Below are 14350 nucleotides of genomic sequence, written 5' to 3' on the forward strand. Positions count from 1 at the left end.
TTAGGGATAGATCTCTCCTTTTCTCAGCCCCCAGAAGTGAATTCTTGCCTGTTATGCAGACTAACCACTGTGACACCGGTAAGATTTTCCCACCAGTCCCAATTCTCTCTCTCTCCTGGGTGGCTGCAGTGTTCTCTTACCTGTAAACAATGACAGCCCTTTGGGAGAAGCAAGCAAAGCAACAAAACTGAGATGCAATAACAGAATCCCTATGAGGCACACATGAAACACTCTTGTTGGCCCCTGGGATGACAACAGGCATGCTCCAAGCTGCATCAGGGATGCAAACAGCTGCCCATATAGGGGCACTGGGACTCAGGCCAGTTTCTAAGTCTGGTTACAACCTCCTCTCCTACAAGACATGCTACAGCTCTGTGCCACCATGAAGGCCTGTACTGGTTTAGCTGCAGATGTATTATTTAACACGTGTGCTAATTACCTGGGCATAGAGGTATCCGTGACAGAAGTGCTACTCATGGCTGTGACTGCAGTCAGGGAACTGACACTGCTGCCTGGAGAGACAGCAATCTGTAAGGAAATACACAGCAATCAGGAGGGGACAGAGCCCAACAGCAAAATTTGACCTGAGAATGCTGGCTCCAGAAAAACTCCTAAAGAATCTTTGGGGAAGAGAGAATAGAAAATAAATATGTCAACTTGTACTGCTAAGGTACTCAAGCTCTGGCTGAAGGCAAGTCCTGAAACATTCTCCTCAATGAAGCACAGCTGCTTTTATTGAGGAGCTGCTCTCCCCAGACAAAGTGGCATTCTGGTGTCACCTCATCAGTGAGGCAGAGAGTTTATGGCAGAGAGTGGGGGTGCTCCAGGTGGGGTCTCACAAGTCTGAACAGCCCCCATTTGAACAGCCAGGGTTTGCATAGCCCCAAACCTGACAATTTCAGATGTTCATTCCCACAGGATCACATCAGACAGGATGGGCAGAAATGGCATTTCTTCTGTTACAGTTATATCATAACTCCAAACAACGTCTAAACCAGTAAAAGCAGTCTCCCAGCTTAGATACAGTTATTTAGCAAACCCATAGTTCTACACAGCACAGCTACATCAGCAGTTTTGCAGCTAAACACAACACTTACAACACAAGCTTAGGCCAGCTTAGCATTTCAAACACGCCAACACGTCTCTACTCAGTCTGGTTACATGCAGAGTTTCCTGTGGGCTCTGCATTCAGCTGGCACACCCTATCAGAGTCATTAGCGCCTAGAAAGAGTGCCCAAAAGTACCAAAATCCAACCCCATCTATTGCACCACCATAACAGTGCTGATCTCTGTTTACCTGCTGAAGAGAAGTACTTGGTGTCATGAATGCATCTGGAGTCATCAGCTTGGGCTTGGCGTCATTGGAGAGGGAGAGGAAGTCAGCTGGCAGAGGCAGATCAGCAATTCGCCGCAGGTCTGGTTGAGAGCCGTGCACTGATTCCTTCTCAGATCCCAGCCCTTCCGTGTTTAGATCAGCCATATGGTCCGGAAAGGCTTCCAAGGAAGAGACACAAATTGATTTACAGGAACTTCCACCCAAACTAAAGCTTTAATTCCACAAAGTATGAACTTATGCCACTGCATGCCATACTTGGTTAACAAAAGGAACAAGCAAAAAACCCATAACATCCCATCAAATGTTAGGGCAAAGCAAAGCCTGTGTTATGCTTACTCTTTGTATGCTAGAGTGGATTTTATCAGGCTTTGATAATAAAATATCCAATCTTCCTTTCCTCCCTGAACACAAGGCCAGTTTAACAGCCACATCCCAGTATGGTGAAAGAGCTGAAAGAGCCCAGCCCCTCTACTCCCAAAGCTCTGCTGTCATTCCAATCTCTTCCACCTGACAAGAGACAAACCTCAAGTTTCCTGCACAAGTGCCAAATCACCTAGGAAGATGAACTCAAGCATGCAAAAACCATTAGCACTCCTGGTCTAACATATCCCAAGATCCAGACTCACACTGTGATCTAACCAACTTCCTGCTTCACTGTTAGTCCATATTTAGAACCCTTTATGCAATTACACCAGTCTAGTACAAAGAGATACACAAAACCTGTCCTTCTGCTGCCCCCAACAACCTTTAAAGGCTCAGCAACATTGAAGATCGATTTAACACACATGCTCACCAAAGTCTTCATGAGAGCCATGGGAAGGTATGGATGCACTCATGTCAGGGCTATGAAGAGGCTGGAATCTAATCTGCACATCCTGTAGGGCTCTAAAAAGAAAGAGGCATCTCTGATCAGCTGATGAATCATCAAGTCTCAGAAGATTTCTCTTCACTGAACTGATTCCCTTGGAAAATGCTTCAGTGTTTTCTGGCTGCCACAGAAGCAGCAGAAGCTGATCCTCACTGAGTTGTGTCACCCAGTTCTGGCACTCAGGGTATGAGAGACCTTTCTCAGCACAACTCTTAAGCCACTGTGTACTCATGGCCACAAAAATACTAGCTTGCCACAGTACCATTCAGGGCTACCTCCTGGTAAGGCCATACACGCCACAGCTACAAGTTGCCATGGGTCCAAGTAGTTTTTGTTATGAGCAAAAGAATTTATGTAAGTTAAACTTCTACAGGTCAGTGCCAACAACGGGCTATGGGAGCAGCCACACATACTCACTTGGTATGCACACAGAAGAGTTTGATCAGCACACCCGCTGCTGATTCAACAGCCCCACTGCCCGGAGCACCTTCTGGAAGGGTGACAAAGGTAAAACATGAAGTTGCATGGTAACTACAAAGTACTACAAAAACATCGCAGCAGGATGAACAAGCAACAACCAGCATGATACACATTCTCTTTATCAATGATCTGGATGAGGGGATCGAGTGCACCCTTATTAAGTTTGCAGACACCACCACAGAATCATAGACTATGCTGAGATGGAAGGGACCCAACAAGATCATAGAGTCCAACTCCAGGCCCTACATGGGACACGCCAAGAATCCCATCATGTGCATGAGAGCACTGTCCAAACACTCCTTCAACCCTGTCAGGCTTGGTGCTGCGATCACTTTCCTGGGGAGCCTGTTCCAGTGCTCAACCACCCTCTGGGTGAAAAAACCTTTTCCTGGTATCAAATCTAAACATCTCCTAACTCAGCTTCATGGTGTATCGAGAGTGAAGAGATGGGTGCCTGCCCCTCTGCTGCTTCTCACAAGGAAGTTGTAACTGCAGTGAGGTCTCCCCTTATTCAGGCTGAAGAGACCACATGACCTCAGGTGCTCTTCATATTGCTTCCCCTCCAGATCCTTCACCATTGTCATGGCCCTTCTTTGGATACTATTGGCTTAACATCTTTTTTATATTGTGGTGCCCAAACTGCACACAGTACTCAAGGTGAGGCAGCACCAGTGCAGAGCAGAGCTGGACAATCATCTCTCTTAGACCATGGGAGATGCTGTGCACCAAGGTGGGCAGGAGTGTTGATCTGCTGAAGGGCAGAAAGGGTCTACAGAGGGATCTGGACAGGCTGAATCAATGGCAGAGGCCAATTGTATGAGGCTCAACAGTGCCAAGTGCTGGGTCCTGCACTTGGGTCACAACCACCCTCTGCAGCACTACAGGCTTGGGGAAGAGAGGGTGTAAAGCAGCCCAGAAGGGAAGGGCCTGCAGGTGCTGGTTGACAGTAGCAGACTGCCTAGGTGGCTAAGAAGGCCAATGGCATCCTGGCCTGTGTCAGCAATAGTGTGGCCAGCAGGACCAGGACAATGGTCATCCTCCTGTACTTGGCACCAGTGAGGCCGCACCTCGAATCCTGTGTTCCCATGCTTGATAACCCACCCAGCTTCAAGCCTGGAGGAGAAAATTTTCCAAATATCAACCTAAACCTAACTGGGTGCATCTTAAGGCTGTTTCCTCTTGTCTTTTTACTTGGGAGAAGAGTACCAGCCTTTCATGAGAACCAGCCAGGAAAGAAATCCTGATCACTTCATCACATACCTACACTCAAGTTGTCTGTTTCCTCTTCTGCTGGGAGCACCTCAGTGTGCCTTAACCGACAGCGGCTCACGGCCTGGATGCCAAAGCTTAGCACTGGGTGGGTAAGGAGGAACTCTGAGATGGAGCTGAAGTAAGCCTTGCCCTCCTCTTGGTTCTGCATCAGCTCCATCACATACAAGACCTGGAAGAATCAGAGAAGTCAAGTCACGGGGCTTTCACAGCAGACCATGCATATGTGTGAGGACTCCAAAGCCTCACACCTGAACGAGGAAAATTACATGAGCAATAAAGCCTGGGGCAGTGAAATTTGAAACAGAACACAGGGAACCACACTCCTATCTGAGTCAATGTTGATCCAGAACTCAACCCTACTGTGCCTGACACAAGCATCTCCAAATGAGAGATTTATAGAGGGTAAGAAATAATCCTTAAGTCTCCTCAGGATTAATCAGCTGAACTACTACCTTTTGTCATCTTATGATGAAACAGTTGAAGCCAATCTCTCCATTTTTAGCTACTAATGCAAATCCCAGACCCAGGCAGCAGTAACAGTCACACAGAAGGCCATTTCTCCTTCAGTCCCCATAACCCACACAGCCAGCAATAAAATGAACCACTTACTTTTCTCTGCACATCACTCAGTATCAGATATTCAGCAGAAAGGTCCAGGCAGACTTTCAGGCTGGGAAGAATACTCATGGAGCCAAAGATGTCAGGAGAAAAGCTAGATCCACAAATAAGAGGGAAGTGGTACAAAAAGCAAGGTAGATTAGACAATTAGAAAGGGTACTATGAAACTGCATAGTAAAAAAAAAAACCAAAACCAAAACCAACAATATCTTGAGGAGTTTACAGCTGTATTACAGTTTGTTGTCACTTTACTTGTTCCACATTCATAGGAGTACAATAGTCAATGCTACAGATTTAACAACAAAAATTCCGCAAGTCAAAATAACCCTTCCACTGGCTTTAGACCTTCTGTAGTAGAAGGTGGAAAAAGCAGCACTCAGCTATATGTCATGCTCTCCTCATTTTAAGAGGGCAAATCAGAAGTGGCCTTAAGCATGTGTATGATCAGACAGGCCATCAGAAAAATGGAATCAGGGAACATGAGCCAGCGAATGGACTACAACACAATTTGAAATTCTGGACCAACAAATAAGCTTTGAAAAATTGCTTAAGCTCTATCAACACAGCAGCTCCTCATTCATTTAAATGAAAAATAAAAGTATTAATAGGAAAAGATCCTAGAGTGGTTACTGAATATCTATAATTTTTGAGAAGAAAACACTTTGGGTGTGCAGTTATGGAAAACCTGTAGCATGAGGAGAGGCAAAGTCTATGCTCTACAGAACAAGACAAAGACAATAAGTCTTGGTAACACCAAGGGTAAAAGGATCAACTTCCTCAGCGTTTCCAAAGCTTGATCTGAGAACTTTCAATAACAGTCAGAATGGCAAAGGAGAAGGCTCTAACTGGGGCTAGAGTAGACTCCATTGGAGATCAAGGATCACCTTTGCAAAATAAGTACACCTGAAATTTGAGAGCTCTGTTAGGACCCCACTGCTCAGAGTAATCCACCCCTTCAGGGGGGTCAGCACATCAACACGTACCGGACAGTCTGCAGGCAGGTCCAGGACACGGTGCACCACATCTTCAGTTCTCTGTTCTGATCAGCTCCCGTGATGAGAAACCTCCAGAAGGGAACCCTGCAGGTACAACACATCCAAGTCCTCTTAAAGCAGGTCTGGTCCTTTCCATACAGACATTTTAGAGAAAAGCTCCTCACAAGCACATAACTGATTTTGCCCAACTGTGTCTTAAAAGTTGACAGAAAATTCCTGCTCTGAGCAAGATTAGAAACAACTACAGTTCTCAAGAACCTTAAGAACACAACAATAAAGACAAAATAAAAACCAATAAAAATAAGAATAAAAATAAAAGCTGTATTTCATCAATTGCAGTGGAATTTCAGAGAATTAAGAGGCCAGTTAAGACTAACCATACCACAAACCTGAGAGGACTCATCAATTTAGCATTTTCACTGCTTTCATGGAATTGGCAGTAGAAATAAAGTCACTTTAGGTTGTGCTTCTGAGTCTTATTTATTTCTCCACCACTAGAAAACTGACTACAAAGAGGACAGGACTTGCTCCTGCCACCAAGCTAAATTTTTACAAGTATGATTCAGCTACAAGGAACCCTCCAAAGGGAGTTAGAAGACACTGCTGAACTTTAATATTCCAAGTACAGGATTGTGGACTTACTCTGGGTCCTGTTTTTTATGGTTGTCACAAAAGAGCAGGCAGGAAAGAGGTCTCCCATCATGGGGTTTCCACTCGTGAAGACACCTGGGAAAAAATAATAGCAAAGACCCAGGTGTGCAGGGAGTGGTAAAAGAGGGAGATGCAGGTTCTGAAAAAAAACTCCTCATCAAAAGACAGCACTAAGTCAGCACCTATCAACCATTACTGACTTGTAACTCTTTACAGGCTTATATAAAACAGTTCATGCAGGCATATATTGCGACCAATAAATAAATAAAATCCCACATTGCCATTTGGTCTGGTGCCTTAATGGGTACAATACAAAAAGAAGTCAACATTGAGAGGAATAGCTCAGAGCACCTTCTTGCATTTACATGGACAGTGCAAGAGTTTGACTACAGCCTGTGCAAAGCACAGAACTCCTGTTTCCAGACACAGCTCTCTGTTTTTTCCATATGTCTATGATATTCAGTGATACTATTCTTCAGCAACAAATTACTTTACAAACATTTATCCTGCATCTACCATTACAGATGATTCTATACCAAAGAAATTCTCCCAGAGAAAATGCTGGCCTCTGTTTCAAGACCCTTTGTTTTCCAGTTCTCCTTACCTTGGCTCATCTTGTCCCTCAATATAGATTTGCCAGAATTTTACAAAACCATCATGGCTTGCTGTGGCCAACACAGTTCCATCTGGAGAAAGTGCTCCCTCACTCAAGCACTATACAGAGGGGGGAAAGAGACACAGAAAATCAATTTTATAGTTTTTTATTTCACAGACATTTCAAGTACAAAGGATTGTCCTGCCACTGTTCTCACTGTTAATCATGTTACGAACAGAGCATTTTGATCTGGCTCTTTACAATCACAGCTGTTTCACAATTGTTTTTTTTTTACAGCCAATTTTCCTGAGAACTGCAGCTCTTGAGCCACTATAACCCAAAGAAAACCTAAGTGATTGGTTGCAATCACCTATGTGATGGCAGTGAAGAAAACAAAACAGGTTTGTACCGTGCTGTGGCCTTTCACCACGATGAAGCCTTCCTTGATATCAGGCACTTGCACTGGCCAGGAGCTGTTGTTCGTTCGGATAATGTCCAAATCCCACACCTCTGCCTGGAAAACAAACATGTAGGCACATAGGTTTATTTTTACAACTACTGGTCTGTTCCCAGATCCTTATCTTATATCCATCCTGACATACCAATCCAATGACAAGTATGTGACCTAAGCTTCCTGTTTCCACTCAATTTGGCCATCGGATGCTTTCCTGGCACCCAGCTGTATGTATGTACAGGGAATTGCTTTGGGCAGCTGCAGCTGCTGCCCACCAAGCCCTACACTGAGGTACTGGCTCAGCCTGAAGTGATGAGTGATGCTTCTTGCCCTCCACATTGTTTCTAGTGGTCCTTGCTATTTGACAGTGAGCAGAAATTATTCTTTCCATCCCCCTGAGGCCCAGAGAATGATCTGCATGACCTCACCTTGGAAGAGAGTAATCTCACATCTCATTACATGAGGATCCCCAGTGTGGACTACACAGGAGCCATTATTGCTCTAACCAAATCAGCTCTTTCCTCCACTAAATTCTCTTCCTCTAATAATAATTAGGGACAATGTTTCAAAAGTAGGGTTTTCTTACCCTGTCCTCATGCAACAATGCCAATGTCTGACTTCCCTCTTCACCGTTCTCCTCATTATCATCCGGGATGAAAGGGCACCAGATGATCCTTCGGAAGGTGTTCAGAGGGGTATTGTCAGGTCGCTTGATGTTCACCAGGATCTCCTCTCTGGTCACCAGGGTTAAGAATGCAACATTCTGGCTGTGTTACTAATGCCCAGCAATAACCTACTCAGGCTTGGTCCTCTGTCAAATACTATTAAACCTGAAGATTTTTTGGGTGATAGATTCCAAAAGAAGCCAGATAGAAAGATTCTGCTGAGAAAGCAGCCAGGCTAGAATTTCCTCACTGGTACAAGAACTTAAGCTTATAAAAGTTCACAGATTCTCACAATTTTCTCCTGCAGGCTTCAGACAGTGACAGGACAAATAGGACAGGGACACAATCACATCTGAATGTGTATCCACCTGACTGCTGATGATTAAATGATCACAGAAAGACAGAGGAGTTACCACATTGACCCCAGCTGAGTGCTCTAGTGCACCACTACTAATCAGATCTTAACTACCATCACCTTTCTTCCAGTTGTTTTTGGAATAATGGTACATTATTAAAATTAAGAAGCTACACCCTAAGATAACATATCTCACATGCTCCCTAGAAGTACTAACCACTCACTCCAAGCAATCAAAAGGAAAATATTTAGGGCAGTGGACACTGAAAATAATTTTTGGACCACTAAAAGCAGGATCACAAGTTTGGAAGGAAGACAGTGAGTGGAAGTATTGCATCCTCTTCCCCAGAGAAGTAACAGAGCAAAAGGTTAGAACCAGACAAGACAAACCTCTGCCACACAGCTGAGGTGACTATCCACATGCAAGACCAACTAGAACAGACTGACACTTCTCACTGACTGCTCTTGCCCGGACAGGGAGCACTGTGGTGGTAGAATTTCATGGTATATTCAATTTCAAGTAACAATTGTGCTGAACACAGGCAAAAGTTGAGTGATATAATACTCTGGAAGGGGCAGATTTATTGACCTCTCCCTTGCAAGCTGCTATTCTGCAAAGGCTACATAACAAACTGTGATGTGAGGCTGCATTTGCATCTACCCATTAGACAGAGGCTGATATGAGGTGTATTTGCACAGGATACTGGATTTTCTCTTTATCCATGGCCAGGCGCCAGACAAAGAGGTTGCCAGCCTCGTCCAGGCATGCCAGCTGGTTGGAGTTGAGGTGAGCAAAAGCCAGGTCTGCCACGCCGCCCGTGAATCCCTTCAGCAAGGTCCGCTCTGCGGTGCTGACGCTCAGCACCCGCACCATGGCCGAGCCATTGCTGGCAGCTGCGGGAGAGGCACAGGGAGAGGTCACTGTTCAGGTCTGTGGTTTCCCTGCATAACTCTCATACATTTCCCATAATTCTACAAACTTCTCATAATTCCCAGGATTATCCTCATTAAAGATGCCTCCACTAAGTGCAAGGACTCTAAACCTTTATCCCTTCATCACCAAGCCTCCAAGGCTGACCTCTAGGGACAGTGGCACTCATTTTATTTGCAAGTTAATTTTTAATAACTGGAGAAAAGGAGTCATTGAGAAGCACGTTCTGTAAGTGGAATGTAAAAAGCATAAACGTTCACCTGGCAACAAGCACTACTTTTTGCCTTGCAAGACTGAAAAGAGCATGCTTCAGAGCAAAGTTTCCACTTCCCCTTTTCAGACACACATCACTATAAAGCAGGCAGTTTTATGACGATCATGTTGCTTCCACTTCCTGCTCCCATGCCAACCCTAGCAGACCACTCAGCTTCCCACAGTGTTATTGCACCCAAGCTTTGATACTTTTAAAAAAGGGTGAGACATCCTTAAGCTACTCTAATATATCCTCAGCTAGGAAAAAACACAAGAGTGGAATAGTGGATTTCAAGAAAGACCAGACAAACTGATGTCTGCTAGAACTAGGAAGAAAGGAAAGAGCTGATTGAGTCCCAAATACTTATATGCTTATATGACAACAGAAAGTCATCTGCAGTGTCTCTAATTGTTCATTTCATAGAAATGTTAAGGTTGGAAAAGGCCTTTAAGATCATCAAGTCCAACTATCAACCTTGCACCACACCATGTTCACCACTAAACCATGTTGGCAAGTGCCATATGCACAGGTTTTTTTGAATACTTCAAGGGATGGTGACTCTAGCACTTCTCTGGGCAGTCTGTTCCAGTGTTTTACAACCTTTTCAGTGAAAAAAAAATTTCCTAATACCAAATCTAAACTCCTCTAGCACAGCTTGACGCTATTTCCGTCACTTTCTTTCCTGTATGCTGTGAAACAATCTTTCCCTGTGTTGTTCTGCTTTTCTCTCTCCACTGCACAGAACACTGCATCTGCCTTGCTCTTTGGATCCTCTAAATTTAGCCTTAAACTCAACTCTAAATTTATGCAAGCAAATCCATCACAAACATTTATCTGCTCAAATTACCACAGGGCTGTTTATGTGCTTAGCTTAGTTTCTGAAGCTTGTTTGCTGCAGAAATATTTAATAAGAGGAGGAATGTGAGTATCAGCTGTTCAGTGAAACCAGTGTAGTCCTTCAACTTTTCCTCCATCCCCCCCGAAGTTCTTTTATTTCTAACTCTGCTATGTAACCAACTCGTGACTTCACCTTCACTTACATTCCCTCTACAACAGCACCCTGATGTGGGTATTGCAAGGTATGTTTCAATTATTGCCATGTACATTCTTCAGATGCAAACTTTGACTCTTTTAGAGATACACAGAGAAAAAGAATACAAATCACATCCAAGAAGGAATCTCACCTCTAATGGCATAAGCCAGGTAAGAGTTTGAAACTGCTATCAGATTGCCATAATAGTATTTCTGCTCCCAGTCATATCTAGCAACAGGTTGTATTTTCACCTGCTCGGGAGAAAGAAAACAAAGCATGAGAAATGTCTGGAATTAACTCTTTCCTGGAACAAACCTGTCAAACATAGAATTTTTTCTAGGGAAAACCTGTACTATTTAATCTGATAGTGTCATGGTTTAACTACAGCTGGCAAGCAGGACTCTTAGTCCCAAACCAGCACAGATAACCACTGTCACTGAGCAATGAATTAGGAATTACTGAGGAAATGCAGCCAGTGATTCTCCTTTTCACTTTTATCTTCAGTATTATCTATGAAAAACAGTAACCCAGTGCAATATTCATTTACTATCCATGTGGTCCCTTAATTCACTGCATGCTAAAGAACAAAATGGAATGTAAAATGGAAAACTACAAAATGGAAAATTAAGGACCAGTATGGGAAAGGGCTGAGATGATCAAGACCAGAGCTCTCTCTCCTAATCACTAACATTTCAGAGCACAGTTCAGTACTCTGCTTAGCACTAGTTTTAATCTCAGCATATTGGTTCTTGCAGCTCTGACCTGCTGGCCAGAACCCTCAGCAGGACTGACACCAGCAAATCAGCAAAGGAAACCCTCCCTTCAGGGCCCAGGGAGGAAACAATCAGCAGAAAAAGCTTGTTTGTGAAGAAAGGACATTTTACCAGGAACCTACAGATTAGATTCTGAAACTTAGAGGATAACATGGCCAGACTCTGGATTAACAGGAACAATCAACTACAAGATACTGCTTCAACTTTTCTCCCCTTATTAAACTCTATGACAAACTTCTACCTCATTACAAGCTCCTATAACATAACAAAGAAGGTATTCATTTCTGTTTAAAAATATTCAAGCATGAGGTGATGTCACTCAAAGAAGAGACAGACTATGCATTCCAATATTCCTTACCTTGTTACTCCCTCTGGCCTTACTGGTAATGCTGGAATCACTGCTGGCCACTATCTCCACGTCCTTTGCTGATATCACTAAGCAAGTGGAGCTGTCATCACCAGAAAGGCAACTTTTAAGAAAAAAAACAGAGGAGAAAAATCAGACAGGACTCACAAGAACAGAAGGTTTAATATTTAATGTTAAATTCATAATTTTAACAGCAGTCTAGCAGTATCTGTGCATATAGGAGGTTTGAGGTGAACAACCAAAAAGAGAAACTCAGCTGAGTCTCCCTTCCCTATGTGCTGTGGGTTTGAGAGAGCCAAACATCTAGTTTGCTCAGCTTAAAAATCTCCATTTTTTTTGACTTGAGCACAGACCTACATTTGGTTAAAGTAGCCTTGACTACTACCCAGCACTGGATGGTGCAAAGAAACCAAAGCCAACCAGCCAAACCTTATCAACAAGAACAGCGCACACTGCTCGTGGTTCTCATGGCATCATCCTCTCTCAAAACTATGACCAGAGAACCCAAGCAAAAGCTACTTACACAAGCTCTGTAACCCCTCAGGTAACTTGGGTCCCTGAAGGAGGCCATCTGGAGATCTACAGGAGAATGCCAAGTTTCAACCAGAGCCCTGCTGATTTACTTGCACGCTGACCTGCATTTTCCACCATGTAACCAGTCCTATTCCCCTTCTCTAAAGAGCCCTGCTGATATTCTTCAGTTCCTGATCTGGAAGGATGGCAGACTCCATGCATCACCCTCACAAAAGCTACAAGAGCTCTGATCAAGAGCACTGAACTCAACATAAAGCTCCTTGTCAGACTCCCAGCACGCATGTCCAGGCTCACCAGAACTTAATTTTAGCTGTTTTCTATTCACCCTCAGCATTTCTTTAACAAAACTTACATGACTTGTTTCTCCTGCAGGGCTCCTAGAGAGATGCTGCGATGCACTGGCTTGACCAGAGGAGGTCCATCTCCACTCCCAAGGGGATCAGACACCAGCAGTCCATTCAGGTCTCCGTTATACGAACTCGATGGTCTCTGGTTCTCATTCACCGAACCTGAGGAAAAGCACGACCAACTGTGCCCAATATTCATTTAAAAGAAAAAGCAGTGTGAAATACACCACCCCCAGATGCTTTTTGTCAGTCTTTACTGGTCTGTCAGGCAGAATATAATGAATTTGTTGGGAAAAGTATTGCCCAAAAAGGATGTGTAAGGGATTTCCCATGTGCGAAACTTACCTCCACACAACCAAGTGAAGTCACAGCTTTTCCTCCACGGCAATCCCAGATCAGAGAAACACCAAAGAACAGGTACAAGGAACTTACCAGATTCAAGGAGCAAACAGAAAGATTAAGCTGGTAATTCAGGTTTACTGAATCAAGTGCCAGACCAAAAGGGTCTTGACAGGTCACACTTCTAACCCACAGGCCTGCAGAGAGACCTCTGAAGTTCAGCAATACAGTGATCAGCTGCCTCTTTTGGGGCTGGCTGGAAATAATACATTTGTTACTTTCCAAAACTGGCTTCTGACTGTGAGACCTGACCTCAAAGTCCGAGTGTTCAAGTAACTTTGCAATGAAACTGTGCAGCTGTGCCTACAGGATTTCCATATTTTCCCCCTGGTCAAATAATCACAGGGAAGTTTACAGCACTCAAGTTTTGTGTAAAGCAACCATTTGTTTAGAGTTTCAGCTGTGCTCTGAGGTGTGTGTGTGCCCTGACTTTGTGCAGCTGGCCTAGCCCAAGTTGGCTGGTGGTCTCCAAGCCTTCTGAAGGCTTTAGAAGGGGACAGATGTAACAGAGGGCGAAGGAGACTCTTCTACTTCACCAGCAAGGTCAATAGTTGAGGAGCCCCCTCCACCTGCTCTTACACATCAGCACATCCAAGGCAAAGCCGACTGTCTCAGCAAATCCTCACTTCAAATTTTCACTGGTTTTGAAAATTGAAATTTCATATACTGTTGCCAGGTAACAACTGCTGCTGAGCTCTTGCAAAATGGCTGTTCCCAGGACCAGAAGCTCCACTGTCACTGGCACACCCAACAAACCTCTGGGCAAGAGGTCTGTCCTTCTAAAGGCAAGCTTTCAATTACTGAATAGGCTTTAACAGATCAAGATGAGCGCTGCTGCCTAAAAAACAACTGCAACTATTCATTTGCCAGAAGAATATTTAAAACTTGCCTGTTTACGAACAGTCATTAAATCAGTAACTACGCCATGGACCCAAAAAGCCTCTGCAGTGACAGGGTATCCTGATGCAGGAACCATTTGGGCACTCACCTGAGTGTACCTGCACTGCATGAAGCAAAAGCAGTGGCACTCACACAGCACAAGGAATTTCAGGCCAGGGAATGTGATGCTGTAACCAGCTAACACTGGTGCTGTCCTTGCTGTTTCAACATTAAGAGGTGCCCCTTATTCCTACAGCACGTGGTGGGTGCTTGTCCAGTTGCAGCTACTTCCACTGACAGCACTTTATCCTTTGTGACCCAACCCAGGAAAACACTCCCTACAGAAAAAGCACCAAGGCTGCCAGAGAAAGATGATACATTCTTTGCTCTGTTTGAAGCCACAGGAGCACTTCACTTGTGCATCGCTGCTCTTTTACAGACAGTGGGATAGTGACATTCACTCCGTGGAAAAAAGAAAGCAGGAAACACTCCCAGAGGCCGATGGGCACAACAGTACACTCAAGTTCAGGAATGGGCTTAGCTCA

At 44.3% G+C, this 14350-nt stretch overlaps 1 protein-coding gene across 1 annotated transcript in view; it reads right to left on the minus strand.

Annotated features, from left to right (window-relative positions):
• EDC4 (enhancer of mRNA decapping 4) overlaps positions 1-14350 on the minus strand; it is a 33795-nt gene that overhangs the window by 16828 nt on the left and 2617 nt on the right. The window contains exons 2-16 of the mRNA XM_071567517.1: positions 12533-12689; positions 11638-11749; positions 10658-10757; positions 8994-9183; positions 7856-8003; positions 7225-7329; positions 6825-6934; positions 6212-6295; positions 5558-5653; positions 4566-4668; positions 3945-4125; positions 2622-2694; positions 2130-2221; positions 1298-1494; positions 440-528 (exon numbers count right to left, since the gene is read on the minus strand). Of these exons, the coding sequence (XP_071423618.1) occupies positions 440-528; positions 1298-1494; positions 2130-2221; positions 2622-2694; positions 3945-4125; positions 4566-4668; positions 5558-5653; positions 6212-6295; positions 6825-6934; positions 7225-7329; positions 7856-8003; positions 8994-9183; positions 10658-10757; positions 11638-11749; positions 12533-12689 (1837 nt within the window). The remainder of the gene's footprint in view (positions 1-439; positions 529-1297; positions 1495-2129; positions 2222-2621; positions 2695-3944; positions 4126-4565; positions 4669-5557; positions 5654-6211; positions 6296-6824; positions 6935-7224; positions 7330-7855; positions 8004-8993; positions 9184-10657; positions 10758-11637; positions 11750-12532; positions 12690-14350) is intronic.

Source organism: Pithys albifrons, chromosome 12 (assembly GCF_047495875.1).
Source record: "Pithys albifrons albifrons isolate INPA30051 chromosome 12, PitAlb_v1, whole genome shotgun sequence".
Classification (NCBI taxonomy): domain Eukaryota; kingdom Metazoa; phylum Chordata; class Aves; order Passeriformes; family Thamnophilidae; genus Pithys; species Pithys albifrons.